The sequence below is a fragment of the Polypterus senegalus genome, chromosome 11, assembly GCF_016835505.1.
Source record: "Polypterus senegalus isolate Bchr_013 chromosome 11, ASM1683550v1, whole genome shotgun sequence".
Taxonomy (NCBI): domain Eukaryota; kingdom Metazoa; phylum Chordata; class Cladistia; order Polypteriformes; family Polypteridae; genus Polypterus; species Polypterus senegalus.
This window is the reverse complement of record NC_053164.1, coordinates 924,837-948,874: the sequence shown is the minus strand read 5'-3', so window position 1 is coordinate 948,874 and position 24,038 is coordinate 924,837. Positions and strand designations below refer to the sequence as shown.

The following is a 24,038-nucleotide window of genomic DNA, read 5'->3' as shown; positions in this document are numbered from 1 at the left end:
ACATTTGGTTCTCTTGTCATTTGCACCCTGTAAAGGTAAAATGGGCCTTCTCTTCACTTGACCATTTCCAAAGCCCATAAAAGCACCGTCGCCTATCAGAACTGAGACACAGAGGGAGCAGGAGAATTGGTGCACAGTGATGCGTGTGCAGGTTGATTGTGATGTATATTCACAGTTTCATACTCTCTGGTAAGTGAAGGCACTGAGAGCTCTGCTCTGGGTTTAAGGTTCAGAGTGAAATACCACACAAATTAATTGGGCACACCATGTGTCAGCTGTTGTAAAAACTGTTTACTACACCAATCTTACACTAGGGGACATATCAAAGATTGCACAGTCTACAAGTACATTTGAGTCCATAGTGGCAGTACAACCATTCTGAATCTGCCATTAAAGCATATGAAATGTCTATTTGTGTTGCAAGATCAAATGTCCACACACATAGAAAGAGATAATGTTAGTTTCCCCAAAAGAATTGTGCAAAACCACAATGAGGGTCCCTGTTAAAAGTAACTAGCATTACACCTGGGGGTGATAGGGGATGGCCTATGTGTATGAAATACAAAGTAAAAAACACATTTAATGTGCTAACTGGTCTGCAATTACTGAAGCAAAATATTTTTTTTTTTTTTATTTGTCACTACACAAAACAAAGGTGGGATTAGATGGTACAGGAAAAACAGACTGAACAAGAAACAAAGCCCACAAATGACACTTGCAAAAACAGTAGGTGTGTGTGTCCACAAGGTGATTCCCTCAAATCAACTTGCTGCTGTCTCTCTAAAACTACATTCCTATTCACCTTACACAACCTGACATCTCAACTGATTTCTGGAACTTTGAAATGGATAACAACATTTCCCCCTTCACTGATAAGAATCTGCTTAAATGCAGCTTTTAAAACAAGACATGCATAATAATTTCATGCAACTTCACATTTATGAAGTTTTTATTTGCACATCATGGCTACCTTTCCTCCTGAACAATGGCCAAAAGTAAAAGCAGCAGATTTCTGAAATTACCGAGCGTAATAAAAATGCAGCAACAGACAAAGATATCTAAATTGAAGCATTTAGAGGCTTTTGCATTGGACACTAATGTCTGATTTCATTATTTGTTGCATATGTTATGGAAAGAAATGCAGAAATAAAACAGAGGTACACTTCAGTATAAGATTCTACTCAGTCATTACACAAATTCTTCTGCCCACAAGTGACCACTCCATTGGCCCACTCCTCTCTATTAAATGGGTAAACCTGAGCATTCAACATCACTACTGCAGTCCAAAGAATCCAAGCCATCTCTTTGCACAGCATCACCTCAACACACAACACCTGTGGACCTCACTTTGACCATCTTAAAGGAAGAGGAAAACAAAAACAAACCCTGATGAGTCAGTCTCTAGCATCCAGTTGAACAGAGGTAGGCACAAGCTTTAAGCGTTATTGTGGGGAAGTCACAGATCTGGAAAGATGCTTTGTTTTGCACACATAAACCCTTGATTTCCCTTAAAATGCTTCTGAGGTGTAGTTTCTATAGGACTGACACATTCTAATTTATACTGTATCATGTGAGGCGGGCAGTGGGACTGAATAGGAACTGCAGATTTATGTGACAAACAATGCTTCTTTTTAACTGGGTGTAGGCTAAATGATGGGCTTCTTGTTAAAACTCAGCTATTAACTTCAACATTTCAGACAAATGCACTCAACAGCTGGCTGAAGTAGTACAGGAATCAGACCTCCCAGTTTCAAGTGTAGCAAAAAAGCTCAGAGTGAACCCATAGAAAAAAATGATATGGAAAATGAGGTGACAGGGTGTTCTCCTTGTGCTTCTTTATATAAAGCAAAATACACTGGCTAAGGAGAAATCTGTGAACTGAACAGGTAGTTATTTACTGGTCTCAACAAAAGTGAAATTGTGTCTAGACAGAAACAATCATCTATGTAGATATTGAACAGAAATTTAATTAAACTGTTCAAAAACACAAAACAAAAATTAATTTGGAAAAAGATTTAATTTCTATACCATTAAAATAATTTAAAATTCATAATGATGAAAGCATGCCAACTAAACTAATCATCTGTGTAAGGGTTAATGTTTAAGTAACCGTTGGTTTCTTGCTACCAAACAAGTACAACTTGCCATAAAATAACTAACACTGACCTCAGAATTTGACCAGACAACTGTCATATCAAGTACTGCTCTTTAAAAACATGCACTAAACAAAGATGCCCAACTAACACCACTTCAAGTGTACTCCTTACCCCAGTGGCTTGATGCATCCTACAATTGCAAGAAGAAGATTCAATTCAAAAGTCAATCAACATGCAGTGGGTCACCAGCAAGCTAACAGAATTTGTTTCTGCATAAAGTTTTGATCTTTTATTTTATAGATTTAAAGACTGAGATGTATTTATACCCAATAACCAAAATCGCAAAGAGGAAAACTGATGTATGGTGAATTGTGTTTGTCAGAAGGTAGGTTTTAAAGGGCATGAAATACCTGACTTTAAACTCTACTGTGTAACAAAAGAAATGAGAACTTGTTTGACGTCAAGAAGCCACATCCTACTAAGGAACAAGGGACACATCAGTACAAAGATAGACATTAGGAAAGATGGGCTGAAAATTAAATGCAACCAAAATGCAGACATGAGTCGGCCTGTTTGGCCTCTGATATTTTTTTGTAATGCACAAATGGGGAAGCACACAATCTGAGGTGAGGAGAAAAATAAATAGAATACTCAGGGTTATCAACTTTTAAAAGCACCATAAACACGTAAGATATTTCACCATATTTAAATGGCACTTGCTCTCTTAACAAGTATGGCCTTGTTTTCCATACCTCACAGTTTATGACCAGCACAATGTACTAACACTGCCAGGAACCTTGGGGCACAGCTGTGGATATATATATATATATATATTTTTTTTTATATAATTACCTCATTTCATAGGAGACAATAATGTATATAATGAATTACTAATCATGTTAAATCAGAGTATTCAAACTCACTCTCTCTGCCGCAGTTTGCTCTTAAATTGTAGTAATCTGTATTTTTATAATAAACCTTAGTTATTAAGTATAATAAAGTAGAAAAATATCAGAGAACATATACACAGTTTTTTTTTCTTTTCTGTAGTGACCATTTTCCGTACTCTGAAGGGTGAATGTCCTCAAGCTCCTGTGTTGGGAAGCCGTGCAGGACTCAAAAGTGTTTATTTTTATATAAAGTGTAGCTCATTTTCTTCTCTGGGCATCTTGTTTTTTTAGATCGTTGACGTCCGATCCATTCCATCTGTAAAGAAATAGATAAATTGTCAACGTATATATAAATGGCAAATAATGGGTACTATATAAATATGCCATGTAAAGGGCAGCTTTTTCAAGTTAAATTGTTGACACTGCAGGTAACGTATGCAAAAATGGGAAGCACACAAGACATTTTGTGAAAGACTTTACAGCTGATGCTAGACTGTAAAAATATCTATCACGCAATAACACAGCATACTGGGATGTATACCAATAAGGCTCATACTTTCATAATATTTCCACTTTATCTACAATGCTAAAACTTACAGACTATCAAACACAATCCACAGGAACTTTAAAACTATACATAACTAAGGCTTGAAATGTGGCACAAGATGGTGGTTACTCCACACTAATGTTGTAATTTTTCTATGCACAAATTTCCTGCATGTATTTATGTGGCAAGCAATCTGTTTTGCCTGTTACAAGAATACTTATTTATTACATTTTTCCCTAACTGTTGACATTTTGCAAAGCTCTTATGTGCAGGATGTCATTACGTGCTGCAGTTGTTCTTGACCAGAGTAGGCAACTGTGGAGTTCAGCAATCGGCTCTTGTGGTAAAATGAGATCTTCAGTTGGTTGGCATGTTTTAAATAAATAATTCCCACAATTGCATCTTTGTGTGGGGGCATGACAGCATGGTGAGAGTGGTTCCTGTGTACAATGCAGGAGTGGATGGTCCTGCACTATGTGCACAGGTGCAGGATCGCCCGTGACCATAACTGGCACCAGGAGCTGCTGATTGCTGCAGGTGTGCCATGTCTCTGTCTTAAAAGAGAAAGTTTGAGTGTGAGGAGAGGGAAAAAAAAGAGAAAAGAAGGCAGATCGGAGGTCAAGAGGAAAATGGATTGGCCAGTGACCAAGAAAAAAGAAAAGGAGGGTAAAAGTTAAAGAAAGACAGAGAGACAGAGATGAGCTTGAGCTTATGGAGTGAGGCAGGTAGTCGGGAGTGAGCCTCAAGGCCATGGGAGCTGGAGGCGGTGAAAAGGGCACTCTTACTGAGCTCTTTCTTGGGAGTAGGAGCAGCCTGAGTGATGGCATCTCCTCTCAAGGGTCGAAGGTGAGCAGTGGGAGTGATGTGTGGGGCTCGTCAGGTTGCCCTGCAGACGCTAAAGGAATTGTGGAAGGGAACAGTGCCAAGATAAGAAGGTTGACTACACCCGTCAGCGGGCGTCTCCTCCTTCTGCAAGGTCTGGACAGGATAAGGGGAGGAGATGCCAGGTTATAGGGAAGCATTGGTGCTCACAGTTTTTTTTATAGACTGTCTCTGGTTTTTAACCTCATCACTTTTAAAGGAATATTTTTTGAGCTGTTTTTTAACCTCTACTAATTCACTTTTTATTTTAACAGATTATTCATTTAACATTGGAACACTTTTGCTTAGTTGGTTTTTAATAAAAGCACTGAGCACCTTTACATCATCCCATTGCTTTCTTTGTTTTGTCTGCATCTGCCAAGCTCATATGGTTACGTTATTGACAGTGTCGGGTCCAAAAACCTCCCACACAAGAGAGGGGGCATGGAGCCAACACACACCATCACAGCTCTTCAGTGGAGCTGAGCCAGACAGACAGACAGATACTTTATTAATCCCAAGGGGAAATTAACATACTCCAGCAGCAGCATACTGATAAAGAACAACATTAAGTTAAAGAGTGATAACAATGAAGGTATAACAGACAGACAATTTTGTATAATATTAAAGTTTAAACCCCCCCAGGTGGAATTGAAGAGTCGCATAGGTGTAGGGGAGGAATGATCTTCTCAGCCTGTCAGTGGAGCAGGACAGTGACAGCAGTCTGTCGCTGAAGCTGCTCCTCCGTCTTTATTATGCCTAGTATTTAAACTGAGCCTAACAACCGGACTAAACCTAGTTAAACCAAAGGCTAAAACAGGTTGAAGAACATTGTTGCACTCAAATCAATGCATAAATTCAGGAAATTGATTTGGATTGTTTAGTGAAATCATACTCAGTTTCGCTGCACTTATTTAATGAAGTTGACCACTGTCAATTCATAGGTGCATTGTGACTAGTCTTACAGCCGCTTGTAATCATCTTTTCTTTAATATGTCTCTAATATGTATCTTTAAACCTGAATAATTAAAATAAAAATCTATGACACACAAAAAATAAACAATGCTCAAGGATAACTGCGGAAAATTGACTGTAGAATTGGCTGCCACCTCTCAACTCTGAGAATAAGGACATATAAAAATAAAGATAAGAACTTTGTAGGATGTTTTAACCTCTGATGCCACAGTTCACCTTTACATTCTTTTTATAAATGGCTTTTGGCTTTGGCAACAGTTCTCAATAATCTCAAAGGAAATATGTTCACTGGAAAACTAATAAAGTCAATTGTTCTTAAACACGTTTACTCCAATTCAGAGGAGCAGGTAGAAACAGCCTGCTCTGACAGTACTGAGTACAATGTAGGAAAAGGGCATGTAACAGAGTACCAATGTATTGCAAGGTCCACTCACGTACAGACCCACACTGGGACCATTTAGTCAAACATACAAGTCTTTAAGAAAATGAGAAGAAAACTGGTGTAGTCAGGAGAAAAAAAAAAAAGACACAAATAGAACATTCAAACTCTGCCAATCAGGTGTTTGACCAAGTACTCTGGATCGGTAAATTGGCAGAGCTAAAGAGTCTGCAGTACTGTGCCACCTTAGCCAATGACATATTAAATATAATTATAAATGATATTTTAACTAAACGCAGATTTTGAAATTTCTTAAATTACAGTAATCCCGCGCTAAATTGCGCTTCGACTTTCGCCGCTTCACTCTATTTTCTTTTATATGTAAGCATATCTAAATATATAATGCGGATTTTTCGCTGATTCATGGGTTTCTGCGGACAATGGGTCTTTTTACTTCTGGTACACGCTTCCTCAGTTGGTTTGCCCAGTTGATTTCATACAAGGGACGCTATTGGTGGATGGCTGAGAAGCTACCCAATCCGAGCACGCAGTTAAGTTCCTGTGTGCTGATTGGTTCAGCGACAGAGCGCAGAATTTGATTCCACTGCTTTAACCAGGAAGTCTCGTCTCGCTCGTTCAGCATCAACGTGTTTTGCTGTGTAAAGAGTTAACTTTGCTCTTTTGTGCTTATCTTTGTGCATAGTCAAGCCCTTCATTATAGATCCAAAACAATCTACTCCCGCTACTTGTTCAGGGGCCGTGCCCAAGTGCCAATGGAAGATGCTAACGATTGCCGAAAAGGCAAAAGTTTTGGTTATGTTAAAGGAAGGGAACAGCTACACATTGCTGCAGGCTGCCATTACGGCAACAATGAGTCCACAATTCTTTTTATTTAAAAAGGAGGAAAAGAATATAAGATCTATTGCCGCAGTGTCCTTTAACCAGAGCGCAAAATGAGTTGTAAGTGGATGTAATAAGGCGGTAATCCAGATGGAATCTGCTTTAGTTATTTGGATTGAAGACTGCCGGAAGAAGAACAACAGCGGTGCTACACAATCGCCTGAAGAGGCTCCTTTAGAAGGGCTGTAACGCTCTCCTTTGTTGTGCAGTAAAACTAAACTCATCGTTATCGGACAAGATGTCGTGTCATTGTTGGTGAGTAACCATAATTAATTTGCTACGTACAGTATTTACTGTACACAATTTTTCTTGCATTGTACGTATTTATTTCTGGTGGCCTGTCTGTCGTAATGGCTGTAACATATGTGATATCGGAGACGCTTGATATATTTAAAAAAATATTTAGGTTTACTGTATATAAACAGTGTGTTTACATACATAATTTCAACGAATCTTACCTAATATCTAAGAGAATACAAAGGGTTTACACTGTATAACTGTGTGGGAAATGTTTATAATAGTGTGGGAGAGTTTATAAGGGCTTAAAATATATAAAAATAACCATATGAACATATGCTTTTTACTTCGTGGATTTTCACCTTTCAAGGGGGGTTCTGGAACGCAACCCCCGCGATCGAGGAGGGATTACTGTAACAGTTTTCACACTCTCAGCCTTAAGATGGCATTCAACTGCTTTAAAGATACTCTGGCAGGAAAAACAGCATAGTATAGATGAAAATATTTAAAAAAAAATATATATATATTTATTTTTTTAATTTTTTGCAAGATTGTGTTTTGGCTAAATATGTGTGGAAATCTCAAACTGGAAAATTAAATTATTTAGTTAAAGTTAAAATAGTAGAAATAACTATTTGAAAGATATTTACTCAAATTTTTATACATTCCTGCAAACATCAGAAAGAATAAGGTCTGACTTAAAAAAAAAAAGTGAATTAGTAATATATAAGTATTTTTAAACTGGGTCCCTTCTACCCCACCAACACATTTTCACTCCACCAAGTCAGAAACCACTAACCCCCAGTTTCCAAGATGAATTTCAAGCTCTGTGTACAACACATGGAGGTCAAGTGATTTGCTTGTGGTCATGTTAAGGAACAAAAACAGGAATGGAACTGGAAAATATAGTTTAGAGGCAGTTCCATACCTGCTATACTACACTACATCAGTTCCAAACCTACAGGAGCAACCCAGTTACTACAGAAAAATGTATACTTAAAATTGGTAATCTCTATGTACTACAAAATATTACAAGCACATGAGAAAAGTAAATACCATATTTAACTAAGCATTAAGATGTAAGAGTTAAGATTAAAAAGACTTCTGTCTTCATATTTTGTATTATTCTTTATGAACTAGAAACCACCGATAGTTCATAAGCCAAGGGTTAGATGTGCAGAGGAAGGATGGGGCCCCTTGCCTAGAGAGGGAATGTGAACTCTTTGGCTGTAACTAATAGTAGCAAGTGCAGAGCTAGTAGGGAGTACAGTTAGGCCTTGTCAGACACACATGATGGACAGAGAGGGGTTTGACACCCCCTTAAATGAGAAATAATAGAGGAATTAACTAGGGGAAGAACTAAAGCAGGGGAATGTTAAGAGGCAGATGAGGATAAATAACGTCTTGTGTGATAAGAACAGTAATAAATGTAGAGCTGCACAAGGCTGCTCTCTCATTGCATCTGTAGCGAATCTTTGTTGTGTAAATCTTGATTCTGCTGCTTATCCTGAGACTCCTAATGCCTTCATTGGGGCTAAGGGTGCCCGTACCTGCCTGCTTTTACATTACATTTACTGTACTGTACTAACGTATGGTGAGAGCAGCATTGTGTTCTGGGGATGCTGGTCAGTGGCCAAGATTAGCAATATTGTCAAAAATGAATTGGGTACAATTTATTAAAAAACTAGACAAACAGGTGTTATAGAAATGGATGTTTCAACAAGACAACAATTCAAAGCACAATGTCCCAGCAACATTGCATTAGCTTTAAATTAGGGAGATAAAACTGATGCAAGTGAGTGGTCCAATACTGAAATCAAACCCAACTAACATGACACAAGAGGAATGTGCAAATACTGCTCTATCATTATGTGTAACAGAGATTTTTTTAAGGGACCTAACGAAGGGCCACGTCACTGTTTATCTGGAAATGAAAGATATAAAAAGGTCTGAAAAACAAAAGGGATTTTAACAGTGTGCTTCTCAAACTCCTTTTGGTTAAGTATAGAAGGCCCAACTACATACTTTATGAATCAAGGACCCACCATACTTGAAATCTGCATTTGCAAAATATTCTGCACAAAGACATCAGGGAAAGCAGGAAGAGGGTTTAGAGTTTTCATTTTGACTTTGGAGTGTTAACAGTGAACAACATCAAGGTTTACTGCCCCATATATTTAATGCTTCTTAATAAGATTGCAATTCAGTTGGCAGTAGCAGTAAAAAGCAAATGGATTAGCCCAAAAAAGAAATATGGAGAACGCTACCTGGGGTCCCACATTACCTAATCCTAGGTCCGCTTCTTTTCTCAATCTATAAACTCCCGTTAGGTCAGATTATCTCAAGTTACAACGTCAGCTACCACAGCTATGCTGATGACAACACATCTGTACTTATCAGTAGCACCTGATGACACCGGCTCTCTCGAATCAATAACACAATGTCTTACTGGTATTTCTGAATGGACGAATATTTAACTTGAGAAAATTACTAAAGAGAAAACTGAAATTGTATTGATTGGCAAAAACGGATTCAGTGAGGTTATCAGAAATAAACTTATGATTAGAAGTTAAGACGGAAGTAAAAAACTTAGGGGTAACCGTTGACTGTAACCTGAATTTTAAATCACATATTCATCAGACCACTAGGACAGCATTTTTTCACCTAGAAACATAACTAAAGTTAGACCTCTTATATCATTGAAAGATGCTGAGAAATTAATTCACGCTTTTGTTTTTAGTCGATTAGATTACTGTAACTCACTGCTCTCAGGACTACCTAGAAAAGACATATATCATTTGCAACGTGTGCAGAATGCAGCTGCTAGAATCCTATCAAGGAAAAGAAAATCCGAACACATTTCTCCTGTTTTGATGTCGCTACACTGGTCGCCTGTGTCTTTCAGAATTGACTTTAAAAGTCTGCTTATAGTTTACAAAGCCTTAAATAATCTCGCTCCATCTTATATATCGGAATGTCTGACACCCTATATTCCAAATCGTAACCTTAGATCTTCAAATGAGTGTCTCCTTAGAATTCCAAAAGCTAAACTTAAAAGAAGTGGTGAGGCAGCCTTCTGCTGTTATGCACCTAAAATCTGGAATAGCCTGCCAATAGGAATTCGCCGGGCTGATACAGTGGAGCACTTTAAAACACTGCTGAAAACACATTACTTTAACATGGCCTTTTTATAACTTCAGTTTATCTTCATACTCTATATGTTCAATTCATCATAATAACTATTCATGGATTGCTCTAAAATCCATACTGACCCCTACTCTCTCTTCTGTTTCTTTTTCCGGTTTCTCTGTGGTGGCGGCCTGTGCCACCACCAATCTACTCAAAGCACCATGATGCCCCAGCATTGATGGACTAAAAGCCAGAAGTCCACGTGATCATCATCATCAAATCCTTCCGTGAAAACCATAAATACAAAGAGGACTGTTTCATTTATGTTAGGTAGATTGCCCAGAGGGGACTGGGCAGTCTCATGGCCTGGAATCCCTGCAGATTTTATTTTTTTTTCTCCGGCCGAGTTTTTTTTTTTTCTGTCCCCCCTGGCCATTGGACCTCACTCTTATTCTATGTTAATTAATGTTGACTTATTTTATTTTCTTACTGTGTCTCTTATTTTTCTATTCTTCATTATGTAAAGCACTTTGAGCTACATTTTTTTTGTATGAAAATGTGCTATATAAATAAATGTTGTTGTTGTTGTAATGAACTGTCCCGAGTTAGCAAAGGAAATCTGTCAAATGCTGATTTTTTAATATGTTTACTACATTCAGAGACTGTTTCTGAAGGATAGGTGGATTAGCCAGCCAAATGTTATAATTTGAGCATATCAATGCGATGGGGCTTTAATTTGTCTTGCAGAGTATATTGTCTACTTTATACTTTTTATAAGTTAACATAGTGAATATTCCTACAAATCAGAAAATGTTCTGATTTATGTGCCTCTGTTAACATTTTATAGGTTTCAAGGTCTTTAAGTGACCATGACATACTCTGATATCTAATTTCAAAACTCTTCAGAAGAGGAGAGGATGGCCCATTACTTAACCTATGATCAACAATTCTGTATGAACTATACTGTAATCAAAATTAATAATGAGGAACACATATTGTTATTGTCTTTGTACATTTGTTTATTTCTACATTTATATGTTTCTAAGCAGCAACTTGTGAGAAAGGGTTTGGGTTGAAAGATATTTTTGCAACAGGCAACATTAGTTGAGTCTACACTGACTATTTGTTTGGAGGAAATAGAGGCATGGATGAGGCTCAACTTCCTTCAACTAAACAGATCTAAAACAGAAGCCATTTTAGTTGGCACACCACACCAGCTTCGTTCCACTACCATCACCAGTATCACTTTTTCTGGAAAAAGATACCTCTTTCTACATTTGTTACAAACTTGGGTGTTAAAATGGATTCTCAACTAACTTTTGACACCCACATTAAACATCTCTGTAAGTCATCTTTTCACCATCTCAGGAACATTGCTAAACTCCGTCCAACAATTACCCTGGCAGATGCAGAGAGGCTTGTCCATGCCTTTGTCTCGTCCAGGCTGGATTACTGTAATGCGCTCCTCACTGGGATTCCTGGCAAGAGTATCCAGAGACTCCAGTACATTCAGAACAGCGCTGCCAGGATCCTGATGAGGGTGCGAAAGCATAACCACATCACTCCTATCTTGAAAACCCTTCACTGGCTCCCTCTACCACTTAGAATTGAAAACAAGTTTTCCCTCCTTACCCATCAGTGCATTTATGGATCTGCTCCCCTGTATTTACAGGAACTCCTTATCCCTCATACTTCCTCACGCACCCTCCGCTCTGTGCATACCAACACTCTTCAAGTTCCCAGAACTAAACTTAGCAGTATGGGTGATAGAGCCTTTTCTTCGATGGCGCCGAGGCTGTGGAATTCCCTCCCCGACTACTTGAGAGCCCCACAGTCGATCGATGCCTTCAAACGAAACCTAAAAACGTATCTTTTTAGAAAGGCTTTTTGTTAAATTATTTCTAAAGATTTTTTTGTTTGTTAATTTTATTCTTATTTTGTAGCACTTTGAGATTGTTAAATATAAAGCGCGATATAAATAAAATCTATTATTATCATTTATTATTAACTACGGAAAGTGTATAAAGTGAAAAACAAAATTTGTGTGTAATTTCATTCACATTGATCACCTAAAAGCAGTAAAACTTAAAACTTACCTCCTAATGCATGCTCTGTCATGCTGAGGCACAGTGACTCCAGCGTGGGATTAATTTCCAAATCTGTTCCCGGAACCTGGCATTCTAAGGAAGAGAAAGATAATTACGTCTACTACTACAGCTTTGTGTAGGTTGTGCAACATGTACTGGAATGACCAATTTATGATGTGAAAAATTACAATACCCATTCTTGTCAGCCTCTATTATTAACTTAGTTGTTTACATTTTAGATTTTTTAAATGACAAGGCTCTTTATTTCTTTTTTTAATATCCAGCCCATTACAGTATACGTTTGAATTTACAATAAGATAACTTAGAAATGTTTTCATAATTTTTTCCCTACATTAAGCAGCTTTCAACTATAATAAGAAGTAATCCTGCTTTTAACCTAAAGCTTTAGCTCTAAAATTTTATACATTTCAGTTTTCCAATAATTACCACTTTGGTCCTATAAACCACTCTCGGTGCACCTGATATCACTTTCATTTGCACCAAATAATCGCTTATGCTTCCTAACTGGACAGATTGATATCCCTGAAGTTTTAATGACTTGGTGTTAGACTGTCATGATTAAGTGTTCCCTTAATTTTTTTGAGCAGTATAAATATAAAAATTCAAAATCATTCAGAATTGCCATATATAAAATTTGCAACTACTGATTTTTAAAATGCCCACATAAGCAAATCCTGCCAAAGCCAAGAATTAGGAGTTAGGAAAGCATGGGTGACACAACAAGATGTTCAGATTAAGCTTGTTTTAATTATACGAGAAAATAATAAACAGATGACAATTTAAGGCTGTAGCTATTAAAAGATGAAGATAAGTATGAAGATAAGGATAAATTTCTCATTAGGTTTCATTTAAATATGCAATTATTTATCATTTGATAGTTTAGCCCAATAAGACACCTGACTATGACCATTAAGAATACTGCACCATGAATTTCTAGATCACAATGCTAAACAAAAAAGTGAAATCTACTCACTTAAAAGAACAGAAAAGGAAACCAGAACATTATCATCTTGGCAATTTAAGCAGATGCAATCCTTTTCCCATAACAAGATATTACAGGTTGAATTAATTTATTCTGTTTGGTTAACATCCCAAATTCAATGACATTTAATTACTTTATTCCTTAAACATGTGAGATACTGATACACTTGACAATGTGGGAGGCCATGAAGAGATAGCACTTTCGGTCTAGTTCTATTATTTTCCCAAAATAGGACAATCTCTTCAGTTCTAGGATGCATTTTGAAAAGTTGCACAGCTTCTTGGTGATGTCTTGGTAGCATTAGAGTTTCAGCATACTGTACTAAAATTTACATTTAATATTTTTTACAATATATATTTACACATTAATATAAGCAAATCATTTTGATTTTCTCCAAATATACTGTACACAGGTTAAAAATGTATCAATATTTCTTCTGTATGATGAGGTTTGTATTAATTTGAACAAATCTGACTGTACATCTTGAGCAGACATTCTCAAAATTCCATGCCAGAAAGCAAAAGCTGTTTCTGTTATGATTTCAAATTTAATACAATTATGGATTTCATTGTTTTCTGGATTAGTCATGGGGAACTTAAGTTTTCATATAAGGTGTGTGTGTCCCTTCAGGGCTCAATAGAGATAAGCAATATAACCGTGGACCGAGAAAATCCCTGTCACTAACAGTCTTCTCTCTTCCACCTGAATCTCTGTGAAGACTCCCTGTGAAGGCATTTGACACAGCCGACTGCACTCAGAGAAGGACACGCCCCTTCTTGTTGGGACAACATAAAAGGGGGTGTGCCAGAAGAAAGACTTCGCACTTTGGACCTGAGCCTAGTTGAGGACGGAAGTCCTGTGTGACTTAAAACTTGTAAGCATTGCCTGTGATTTATTGTTGGTGGATGGATTGGCCTGTTTTCTGTTGTGCCTGTGTGCATACTAACTTCTGCTTTTTCTTTTTCATTAAATGGGGTTGCCTGACTGACACCTCAGCTATTTCCCACATTACATTACTAAGTTGTAATGTAAGATGAATTTCTACTGTCAAGATGATTTCCAATATGTTAACTAATTTTTGAAGGCTCAGTTCACAAATGAAGTTATATTAAAGCAAAACCAATGATTACTTTAAGCTCTCTAGACAATGTTTGTAATAATCTTGTTTCACAAAGCACACATTCAATATATATTTTGTCTACATGTTAACTGAAAACAGTAGTCTTTAAAATGAAGAAGTCAGACATCTTCAAATTGAAACGGTCAATGGATAAAAAAAGACTGCTGCTATTTGCATAAAACAGGGAAATGTACAAGTTGTTGATTGAAAAATTGAACACTGACAGACTGCTTTTTGTGAAGAATCCCAAGAAATGTTGCTAACAATACATTCACTAGATGTGGAGACTGGCACATCTAGGGATGGACGAGAGCCCTGCCAACAGCTTCTCCATGCCTTGCATCTCCTTCACTGAATGTAGAATCTCAATTTCCCCAAGTGGTATGGTAAAAAGTCTAAATTGGAAAAGCTTTTAAAAATAATGAAATGAAAAGTATCAAAACAATTACTATAATAATAAAGAGCACTAAATAGTAAAAAACTAAAATCAACATTTGATGTGATCTCCCTTTGCCTTTAAAACTGTATCATTTCTCGTTATGCAGTTTTATAAGGACATTTTCAGGCAGTTTGTCCCAATCCTCTTGATCTATTTATTCCAATTCTTGTGCAAACTTTGGCTGTTGTCTTGCCTGCTTCTGTCAAGACTTGTGCTGATAATTGAGATCACAGGCAACTGACAATTGATTACTTACATCATCAATGAATATTTTTTGCCATGGTATAAACCACATTATTAAACATGCAGTAAATACCGTTTACAGAAGACAGTTGTATCCCAACTGTCAACAGACCAGCTGACAACGCACTGTACATACAATCGCACTTACACTGTAGTCTTTAAATGTTTCTTTAGCAGAAAAAGCAAATCCTATCAAAGTTTCTCTCACAAAATGTAGAAATCTGACAACCTCCTTTGTTGAGGGATTCAACATGGTAGATTCATAGGTTTATATGCTTTACATTTTGAACAAAGTACAAACCGGATTCCAAAAAAGTTGGGACACTATACAAATCGTGAAAAAAAACAATGTAATGATGTGGAGGTGCCAACTTCTAATATTTTATTCAGAATAGAACATAAATCACGGAACAAAAGTTTAAACTGAGAAAATGTATCATTTTAAGGGAAAAATATGTTGATTCAGAATTTCATGGTGTCAACAAATCCCAAAAAAGTTGGGACAAGGCCATTTTCACCACTGTGTGGCATCTCCCCTTCTTCTTACAACACTCAACAGACGTCTGGGGACCGAGGAGACCAGTTTCTCCAGTTTAGAAATAGGAATGCTCTCCCATTCTTGTCTAATACAGGCCTCTAACTGTTCAATCATCTTGGGCCTTCTTTGTCGAACCTTCCTCTTTATGATGCGGCAAATGTTCTCTATAGGTGAAAGATATGGACTGCAGACTGGCCATTTCAGTACCCGGATCCTTCTCCTACACAGCCATGATGTTGTGATTGATGCAGAATGTGGTCTGGCATTATTTTGATAAAAAAATGCAGGGTCTTCCCTGAAAGAGATGACGTCTGGATGGGAGCATATGTTGTTCTAGAACCTGAATATATTTTTCTGCATTGATGGTGCCTTTCCAGACATGCAAGCTGCCCATGCCACACGCACTCATGCAACCCCATACCATCAAAGATGCAGGCTTCTGAACTGAGCGTTGATAACAACTTGGGTTGTCCTTGTCCTTTTTGGTCCGGATGACATGGCGTCCCAGATTTCCAAAAAGAAAATCGTGACTCGTCTGACCACAGAACAGTCTTCCATTTTGCCACACTCCATTTTAAATGATCCCTGGCCCAGTGGCAACGCCTGAGCTTGTGGATCTTGCTTAGAAATGGCTTCTTCTTTGCACTGTAGAGTTTCAGCTGGCAACAGCGGATGGCACGGTGGATTGTGTTCACTGACAATGGTTTCTGGAAGTATTTCTGAGCCCATTCTGTGATTTCCTTTACAGTAGCATTCCTGTTTGTGGTGCAGTGTCGTTTAAGGGCCCGGAGATCATGGGCATCCAGTATGGTTTTACAGCCTTGACCCTTACGCACAGAGATTGTTCCAGATTCTCTGAATCTTCGGATGATGATATGCACAGTTGATGATGATAGATGCAAAGTCTTTGCAATTTTTCGCTGGGTAACACCTTTCTGATATTGCTCCACTATCTTTCTGCGCAACATTGTGGGAATTGGTGATCCTCTACCCATCTTGGCTTCTGAGAGACACTGCCACTCTTGAGAAGCTCTTTTTATACCCAATCATGTTGCCAATTGACCGAATTAGTGTTCAGGGGTGTGGAAATCAAATTTGTTTCTACTTGTCCACGGACAAGTAAACGTAGAAAATCCACTTGTCCGCCAGTTAAATTCACTTGCCCATAAACAAATAACAAAAGTGAAAAATAGTTTATTTTTTCTGATCTCTTTTATTGATACCAAAACTGCCTTCCATTTTAAAACTGAAAAAAATTCTTTCAGGGAGTAGTATTTTGCCACCTTGCTCTAGAACATTATATAAAAGATTCCCTTCTTTTAACTGGCTAATAAACAATGTCTTCATTATAGCTACACTAGTTCTTTTTTCATATATTACAGTTACATAACAGAACACTGTCCTGATTCATTTTCTACCATGTTCTTCAGCTTTTGTCTTGCAACATCTTCTCCCCCAAGAATCTTTACCATCTCAGACAGCATGGGCTGAATGCTGTTCATTTCTTCTTGAGCTGAACTGCATGGTTCCTGGACTGATGGTTCTGCACAAGTGGATGCTGATGACTTTTCAGGTTTTTTATGAGTGATGTGCCTGTTGCCAGGTGACAGCCAGAATTCCACAGCTGGTCGTGGGTCAAACTCTTCTAAAGAAGTAGCATTGAACAGCCTTGCATAACGCTCAACCTCTTTTCTTACTTTTAGACTCATATCTCTATCTGACGTACTAAACCCCCAGTTCCTATCCTTTTTCTTTCTGCACATAACCAATCACCACACGTATTTGTGAAATGAAAACTAGTTATAACAGACCTCTGAATGGATGGCATAATTAAACATGTATAACGAAAATTGTTTTTAAAGTTCTGAAAACTGAGGTCTAGGTTTTAATTTCACAAAGACGCTTATCGTGTGGTGATTGGTTATATGGAGAAAGACAAAGGCTAGGAACTGGGGGTTTAGTACGTACGATAGACAGTCTATTAGACACAGCAAACATGCAATAAAGAACGCCTGCTCAGAAAAACATCCATTGAATTCTTCGTTCGTATCTCCGACCTCCAGATGACGAACCCAACATTTACACAATATTTCAGTTAAACCTGTGCGATACCCATTCAAATACAGTATCCAGTTTTTTGGAGCCTCGTTACACCTGCCATAAACTTCTCTACACTGAACGTAGACCTGAGAACCCCATAATGCAAGGGAGCAGCACTACAGTCACGCCACTGTGCCCCCCGCCACCCATGTCTAATACATGCTTTAATGCATTTCATCGTGAAAAAGATATCAAGTATTTATCTTAGTATTCTGAATGTTCACTGAGCAGGAATATCATGAAGTCAATGTGCGGCGATTGCTGCCGGCGCCTCTCACTGCAAAAGAAAGTCAGTTTAAGAAACGCGCAACAACTGGGTCGGGGAACACTTAATATAAAGCATTTAATGTGCTACATTAATTTATGACGGGGTTTGAGAAAATCTAGTAAATGAAACATTCATTTTAAGATGAAAGTTAGTTTGCGACATTCAACTGACAAAATAAACTACGAGAATAAAGTCACCATGTCGACTTTAATCTCGACATTTACATTTTTTTGTCTTCACTGTGTCCGTATTTTTTTCAGTGGCCTTAGTACACTTACTTAGGTTTCTCAAGGCCTGTTGTGCCAGTTTTAATCAAGAAATGATAAATTTCTCATCCGCGATGCTACATGCTTCAGTTTCAACAACACGCATATAGCGAGAACAACGTGCGTACCGCAGTGCATTATGGGTTACGCAGGTAATTCCTAATGGCATATTCGAAATTCAGCAAGAAGTTACATTTCCAAAGAAATAAATATTACCGATGTTGTCGGGGGAAAAAAAATAATCGCGTCTAAGTGAAGATTTTTATTGATATTTCATAACATTTGGAAACCGTTAGAATGTTTTCCTTATTTTAAAAACTGACAGCGCGAAACCAACTTGTTTTATTTGAAAAATTCTCTAATCAAAAATGATCTATAGACAGCACATCAAAATTGATGTCACGCAATAAATTTCTTAACTCCTCAATATATCACAACCTATGCGAAATCGCAAATTCCAGAAAAGATCAAATGCCTAACAAGCTTTATGTGGCGAAAACAATTGCATTGTAGGTGAAATGACCGCATTTTTATGTAGAAAAAATTATTTTATTAATAATATATAAAAGATATCGATTATAATGAAAAATCATGTCGGCATGAAAAAAAAGACCGCATCTCCAAGCGTGTAAATAGTAGGGTAAAATACTTATGTAAGATCACAAGAGTGCTTCCCCTTTGAAAAATCAGCCATCATTTTGTAAACAATATTGAATACCAATTTGATACATGAAGAACATGCCTAAGTAAACTGTTTCCGCACGCACGTACCCAAATGTTTAAAATTTGAAAGTAGTGGTAAAAATGTGCCCTGAACTGCACATTTAATTCTTTTTTCTCCAGAAAAATTGCACTTGTCCGCGGACAACTGAAACCAGAAAACACGCTTGTCCGACGGTCAATTTACCCGTGTCGGACAAGTCGGGCGTTGGATTTTCGCACCCCTGGTGTTTATTGGTCTTCCAGCTCTTTGTTATGCTCAAATTTACTTTTTCCAGCCTCTTATTGCTACTTGTCACAACTTTTTTGGGATTTGTTGACACCGTGAAATTTTGAATCAACATATTTTTCCTTTAAAATGATACATTTACTCAGATTAAACGTTTGATCTGTCATCTACGTTCTATTACAAATAAAATATTGACATTTGCCATCTCCACATCATTGCATTCAGTTTTTATTCACAATTTGTTTAGTGTCCCAACTTTTTTGGAATCCGGTTTGTAGTTTATACATGCTTCAGTGCTATTTGGTGGTGTTTGTAGCATGCAAGAAAAGTGAATGATTCATTAAAATGCAGGCAGCTTTTGCTCTGCAGGATCACTACTCCTCTTGCTACACATTTTCTTTCGCAGGCAAATGTGTTGTTCCTCACATTTTTCCACTTAATCATACATCTGCTGACTTCCAAACCAATGTTATTCAATATTTCATACCACAAATTGGATGCCATCTAATTGGTCTTTGTAGTGTTGTAATGCGGTATCACATAAAAACGCATATTTTCTTACTACTTTGACATTTGAAATACATAATTACCAGACTGGACAATCAGAGTTGGAGGATTCTGCACATGATCCGCATTGATGCAACACGTAGGCACATACCTATACCATAGGCATGACACAGAAGCATAAATCAGTGTTAATGCTGCAGTTGCAACAGCTGTAACCTAAGCCACAGGTCTGCTGTGTGAAGTCTGAATGAGTGAATGAAATGAAAACTGGCAAGATATATTGGCCTTTTTAATAGCCACTACTACTGCTCAGTCTCCCTGTGCATCACCTCACATTTTTTTGATATTTGGGAAAGAATGCAGGCTCTGAGGCTGCTGAGAAAGAAAAGATGCCAGACTATTTTGAAAGTATATACACCTGTCAAAAAGCAGGTCACATACTGTGTAATGGTATCCTGCCATTGGTGCTGGCAGTGTGTTTGGAATGAATAAACTATCAGTGAGCCAGCATGTATAGGAAGAGTATTATGCTCTTCAATCAACTCTGCAGGAGATTTCCATCATTACAGTGATGCAATCCATGACTCATATATCCCAGTTACTGCTCCAAAAAGAATTCAATATAAATTACTACAAGCAAAGGGGATGCTAGTTAATTTAAATCAAAACTAAAACCATGGCCACTTCTTGCTTCTCCCTTCCATATGCTCATACCATCTCCGTATAGCTTCTCTAATTGTCTTAATGATCTTGACCCCACCTGCTCTTCTCCTAACCTCCTCATTTCGCAGTGAGATGTCATAAAATGACCTCAGAATTCTCATTTCATTCCCTTTAAGTTCCTCTTCAACTCTTAATTATTGTCCGTGTCTCAGCACAATACATCAACAATAACCCCTGCTCCACCATCACCCAAATATAGTACACAGTTTATTCTATAACTTTTGAATCTTTTGTGAAGAAAAAGAACAATATTGTAGCAAAGGTGTGTCTTTAATAAAAGGTAAAAAGTAGTTAAAAGACTATGGGATTTGTGTCTTAATATAAATAAAAACAAGGTAAAATTTGTTCTTTACAAGTGTCCATGCATTTTATCACATAATACAACTCAAAGTACCTGAAATTCAACTCCAGAAACACCAGTTTTAAGATGATAGTTTACTCTTAGGCACACAGATCATGCTTACTTTACTCTCTGCTCTGCTCTCATTTGCCTACAGTGAAAGTGTTAAAGGCTGCTTAATACATGTGACAACAATGACCCTATAGCCTAAGACCTAAACACTTTTTTTTAAAAAAAGGATGTACCTATATCAAGAGAAGAAACTAACCTGGCTGCTGGAACATGAGCATGGCTTGGGGGGACGTATGGACGGGTAGAGAGTGTGTTCTCTGGACCGAGCTGCGGCTCTGACTTGGCATGCTGTTGCTCCCACCTGGGTTGGCAAACCACAAATTCTACAGAAAGAGATACAAAACAGACAGTTTTAAGATATATTTGCAGCTTTTCTCTGGAAACATCAACAAATGAAAACATAGCTGCATTAATAATGTTTGATGTTAAATGATTAAAACATTAAACCACCAGAATAAATTAGTATTAGTAGCTGAACAAGGGCAGCAATGACTTCAACTATAATTCTGAATTGGTCTCATGAGCAAATGGCTATTCCTTTATTGTTTATACCTCTGCAAATATTTATGATATGACAGTATCTTTAAGGGCATTAGTCATTAGAGAGATCAGGGGTGGTCTTTGTCAATAAAGTAGTGAACTATTCATTAATTTAACCAAGTACACTGGAACCTTGGTTTGCGAGCATAATTCGTTCCGGAAACGTGCTCGCAGTCCAAAGCACTCGTATATCAAAGTGAATTTCCCCATAAGAATTAATGGAAACACAGATGATTCGTTCCACAACCCAAAATTATTCATATATAAAAAAAAATATAAAGTAAAAATATATAAAACAAATTAACCTGCACTTTACCTTTAAAAAGAATCATGGCTGGTGTGAGTGAGTTTTTTAAACTCTTGTGGGATTCCATCCAACGGGACGACACGCGGAAGAGTGTCCCAAAGCAATCACAGTCTCCCAGCACTGTAGCAGTTCGCCATATAAACGTATCCAAAAAGATCGCGGGCATGCTATAAGCGCCTGCCGCCGATGGATGATACAAGGAACATTATAAAGATCCCGCTACAATAAATAACCGTGCTTGTGCTGTTTTAAGCTGAATAAAGCTAGTGTTGTTAAAGTACTAAGACTCAGCTTCGTGTTTTGGGGCGCAAGACGGGGACTGGCGCTTCACAGCACACGCGCACACACACACAAAGTCAACAATGCTGTAGTAAACAGTATACGCTCACACAGATGTTGACTATATGAGTGAGGCACGCATGACTCAGACGGAGAATAGGAGATGACTGCCCTCAAGAGGAGAGAAGGAGAGAGCGAGAGAGACGCCCACGAGCAAGAGAGATAAGGAGAGACACACGAGAGAGAACCATCAGCTCAGTTGTGTTCATATGACGCTCAGCAGAAAAAGTGTGTCCATACTACTCGTATTGCAAGACATCGCTTGTTTATCAAATCAAAATTTATTAAAAAATGTAGCTCGTCTTGCAAAACACTCGTAAACAAGTTACTTGCAAACCGAGGTTCCACTTTAATTCATAAAGACAGGCTCCACGAACAGACTGTTTGTCAAATCTGTTGAGACAAGTAATGCTAATAATGCTCATTTCCTTTCATCTTCACACTGTCTCAAACATTTATAATCCTACATAGATTTTTTACATTCAAGATGAAGGAACTGTCACCACCAACAAAATCTTTCCGATCTTGTTTTTTCTATCAAAGAGCAACTTACAAAGAAAAGCTATATCCTGCTGCAGTATAGCCTTCCAAAGTTGTGTTTGCTGATAGTTCCTTCTTGGTCCTATCAGCTGTTACATGAATAGTTGAGAACATGTGGAGAAATAGAAGAGTTCAATGTCAGAATGGGAGTGTACAAGGGATCTGCACGGAGTCATTATTTGCAGTGATTTTTGCCACTACCACAGCAGAGGTTAAAGTAAAGGCATTGTATTGTCTGGATGATTATGTGGTTATTGAACAAAGTAAAGGCCACAAAGAGTGTGAACAAGGGAAAGAATACCTTAAGCAAGTAAGGAATGAAGCTCAGCACAACAAGGATAGAATAAAATGCTGTAATTTCCCTGGGTGAGATTAGCCTTAAACTCCAGTAAAATGGTCATACAACAACTTAGGTTCTAATTGATCTTAACTTGAATCCCAGTGCACAACACAGAGAAGAAATAAACATTGAAATAACTAAAAGAATCAGGAAAGTATGGGGAAAATGGTGGATGATCAGAGTTATCTACAATGGAAAGCTGAAAGATGCCAGCATATTTCTGCCTATTCACATCTGTACTCTAAAGCACCAAAGCTGTAGCTATTTACATCTTTTCAAATGAACACCTGAGTAATAATGCAACATTTCTTCAAATCTTTTCTCCCCCCTATGTAACTCACAATATGATTCTGTATATGTTTTCTCCTGTCACTTTCTCTGCAATTCATTTAAACTTTAGCTTACTTTATTATCCATTTTCATGCATAACTCTACATTAGGAATACATTCACCCAACAATTTTTTTTTTGTAATCTTCTACCAGGGCAAGTTATGGTACAGTACATGTAGACACCATGTAAAATTTGAACACAACATTTGTGAATACAATTACTTACCTGCCTGCCCTGCCCTCCAAGAGCAGGACTAGTTAATGTGTGCCTAGGTGAAGCACCCCCAATGCCAGAAGGACTCATGAGGGCCATACGATTGGGTGGCAGCCCACGGGAAGGCATTTGAAACTGTCGCTGTCCTCGGCGTCCTAACCCACCTCCCACAGAGCCTGCTGTAGGAAGAGAATTTGACCCATATGTCCACCTGGTGAAAAAAACAAACATTCAAGTTTAAAAGAAGCAGAAGAAATGATAACAAAATATTCCGGGAAAACAAACCAGCCTTTTGATATTGGAACTTCATCAGACTAAAACAACTTCTAAAAATGTTATGCATTGGCTATAAAAAAAAAATATTCACACCCTTGGACGTTTTCACATTTTATTGGTAAATAAGACTGAGTTACAGTTGACTTAATTTAAGTTTTTAACACTGCTCAAGTCAAGTTGGGGAGCATGCACTGGTACAGCGTGTTGCTGCACCAACTATATGATGAAACAACTTGGGATCACGATTTGCAACCCCCCCAGGCATTTTCCCTCCGGAAATGACCCAGTGTCTTGTTTTAACTTTGACATTAAAGGTTCTTTTTCTGTTCATCAGTGTCAAAAATGCAAATTAAATTCACTCTGATTCAATGTTGTAGAATAATAAAGTGTGAAAACTTCCAAGGGGTTTAATACTTTGTTTAGGCACTGTACAAGGTGTGGCATTAATGCAAAAAAAGTTAAGTCTACAAATTCACTCTACA

The 24,038-nt window shown here is 37.7% G+C and overlaps 1 protein-coding gene across 2 annotated transcripts in view; it reads right to left on the bottom strand.

Annotated features, from left to right (window-relative positions):
* Positions 1-600: 600 nt before the first annotated feature.
* Positions 601-24,038, bottom strand: part of LOC120538644 (protein Smaug homolog 2) — a 107,094-nt gene continuing 83,656 nt past the window's right edge. For both annotated transcript variants that reach the window (XM_039768024.1, XM_039768025.1), the window contains exons 9-12: positions 23,293-23,491; positions 20,866-20,992; positions 12,111-12,194; positions 601-3,302 (exon numbers count right to left, since the gene is read on the bottom strand). In XM_039768024.1, coding sequence (XP_039623958.1) covers positions 3,274-3,302; positions 12,111-12,194; positions 20,866-20,992; positions 23,293-23,491 — 439 coding nt within the window. In that variant the 3' untranslated portion in view covers positions 601-3,273. The remainder of the gene's footprint in view (positions 3,303-12,110; positions 12,195-20,865; positions 20,993-23,292; positions 23,492-24,038) is intronic.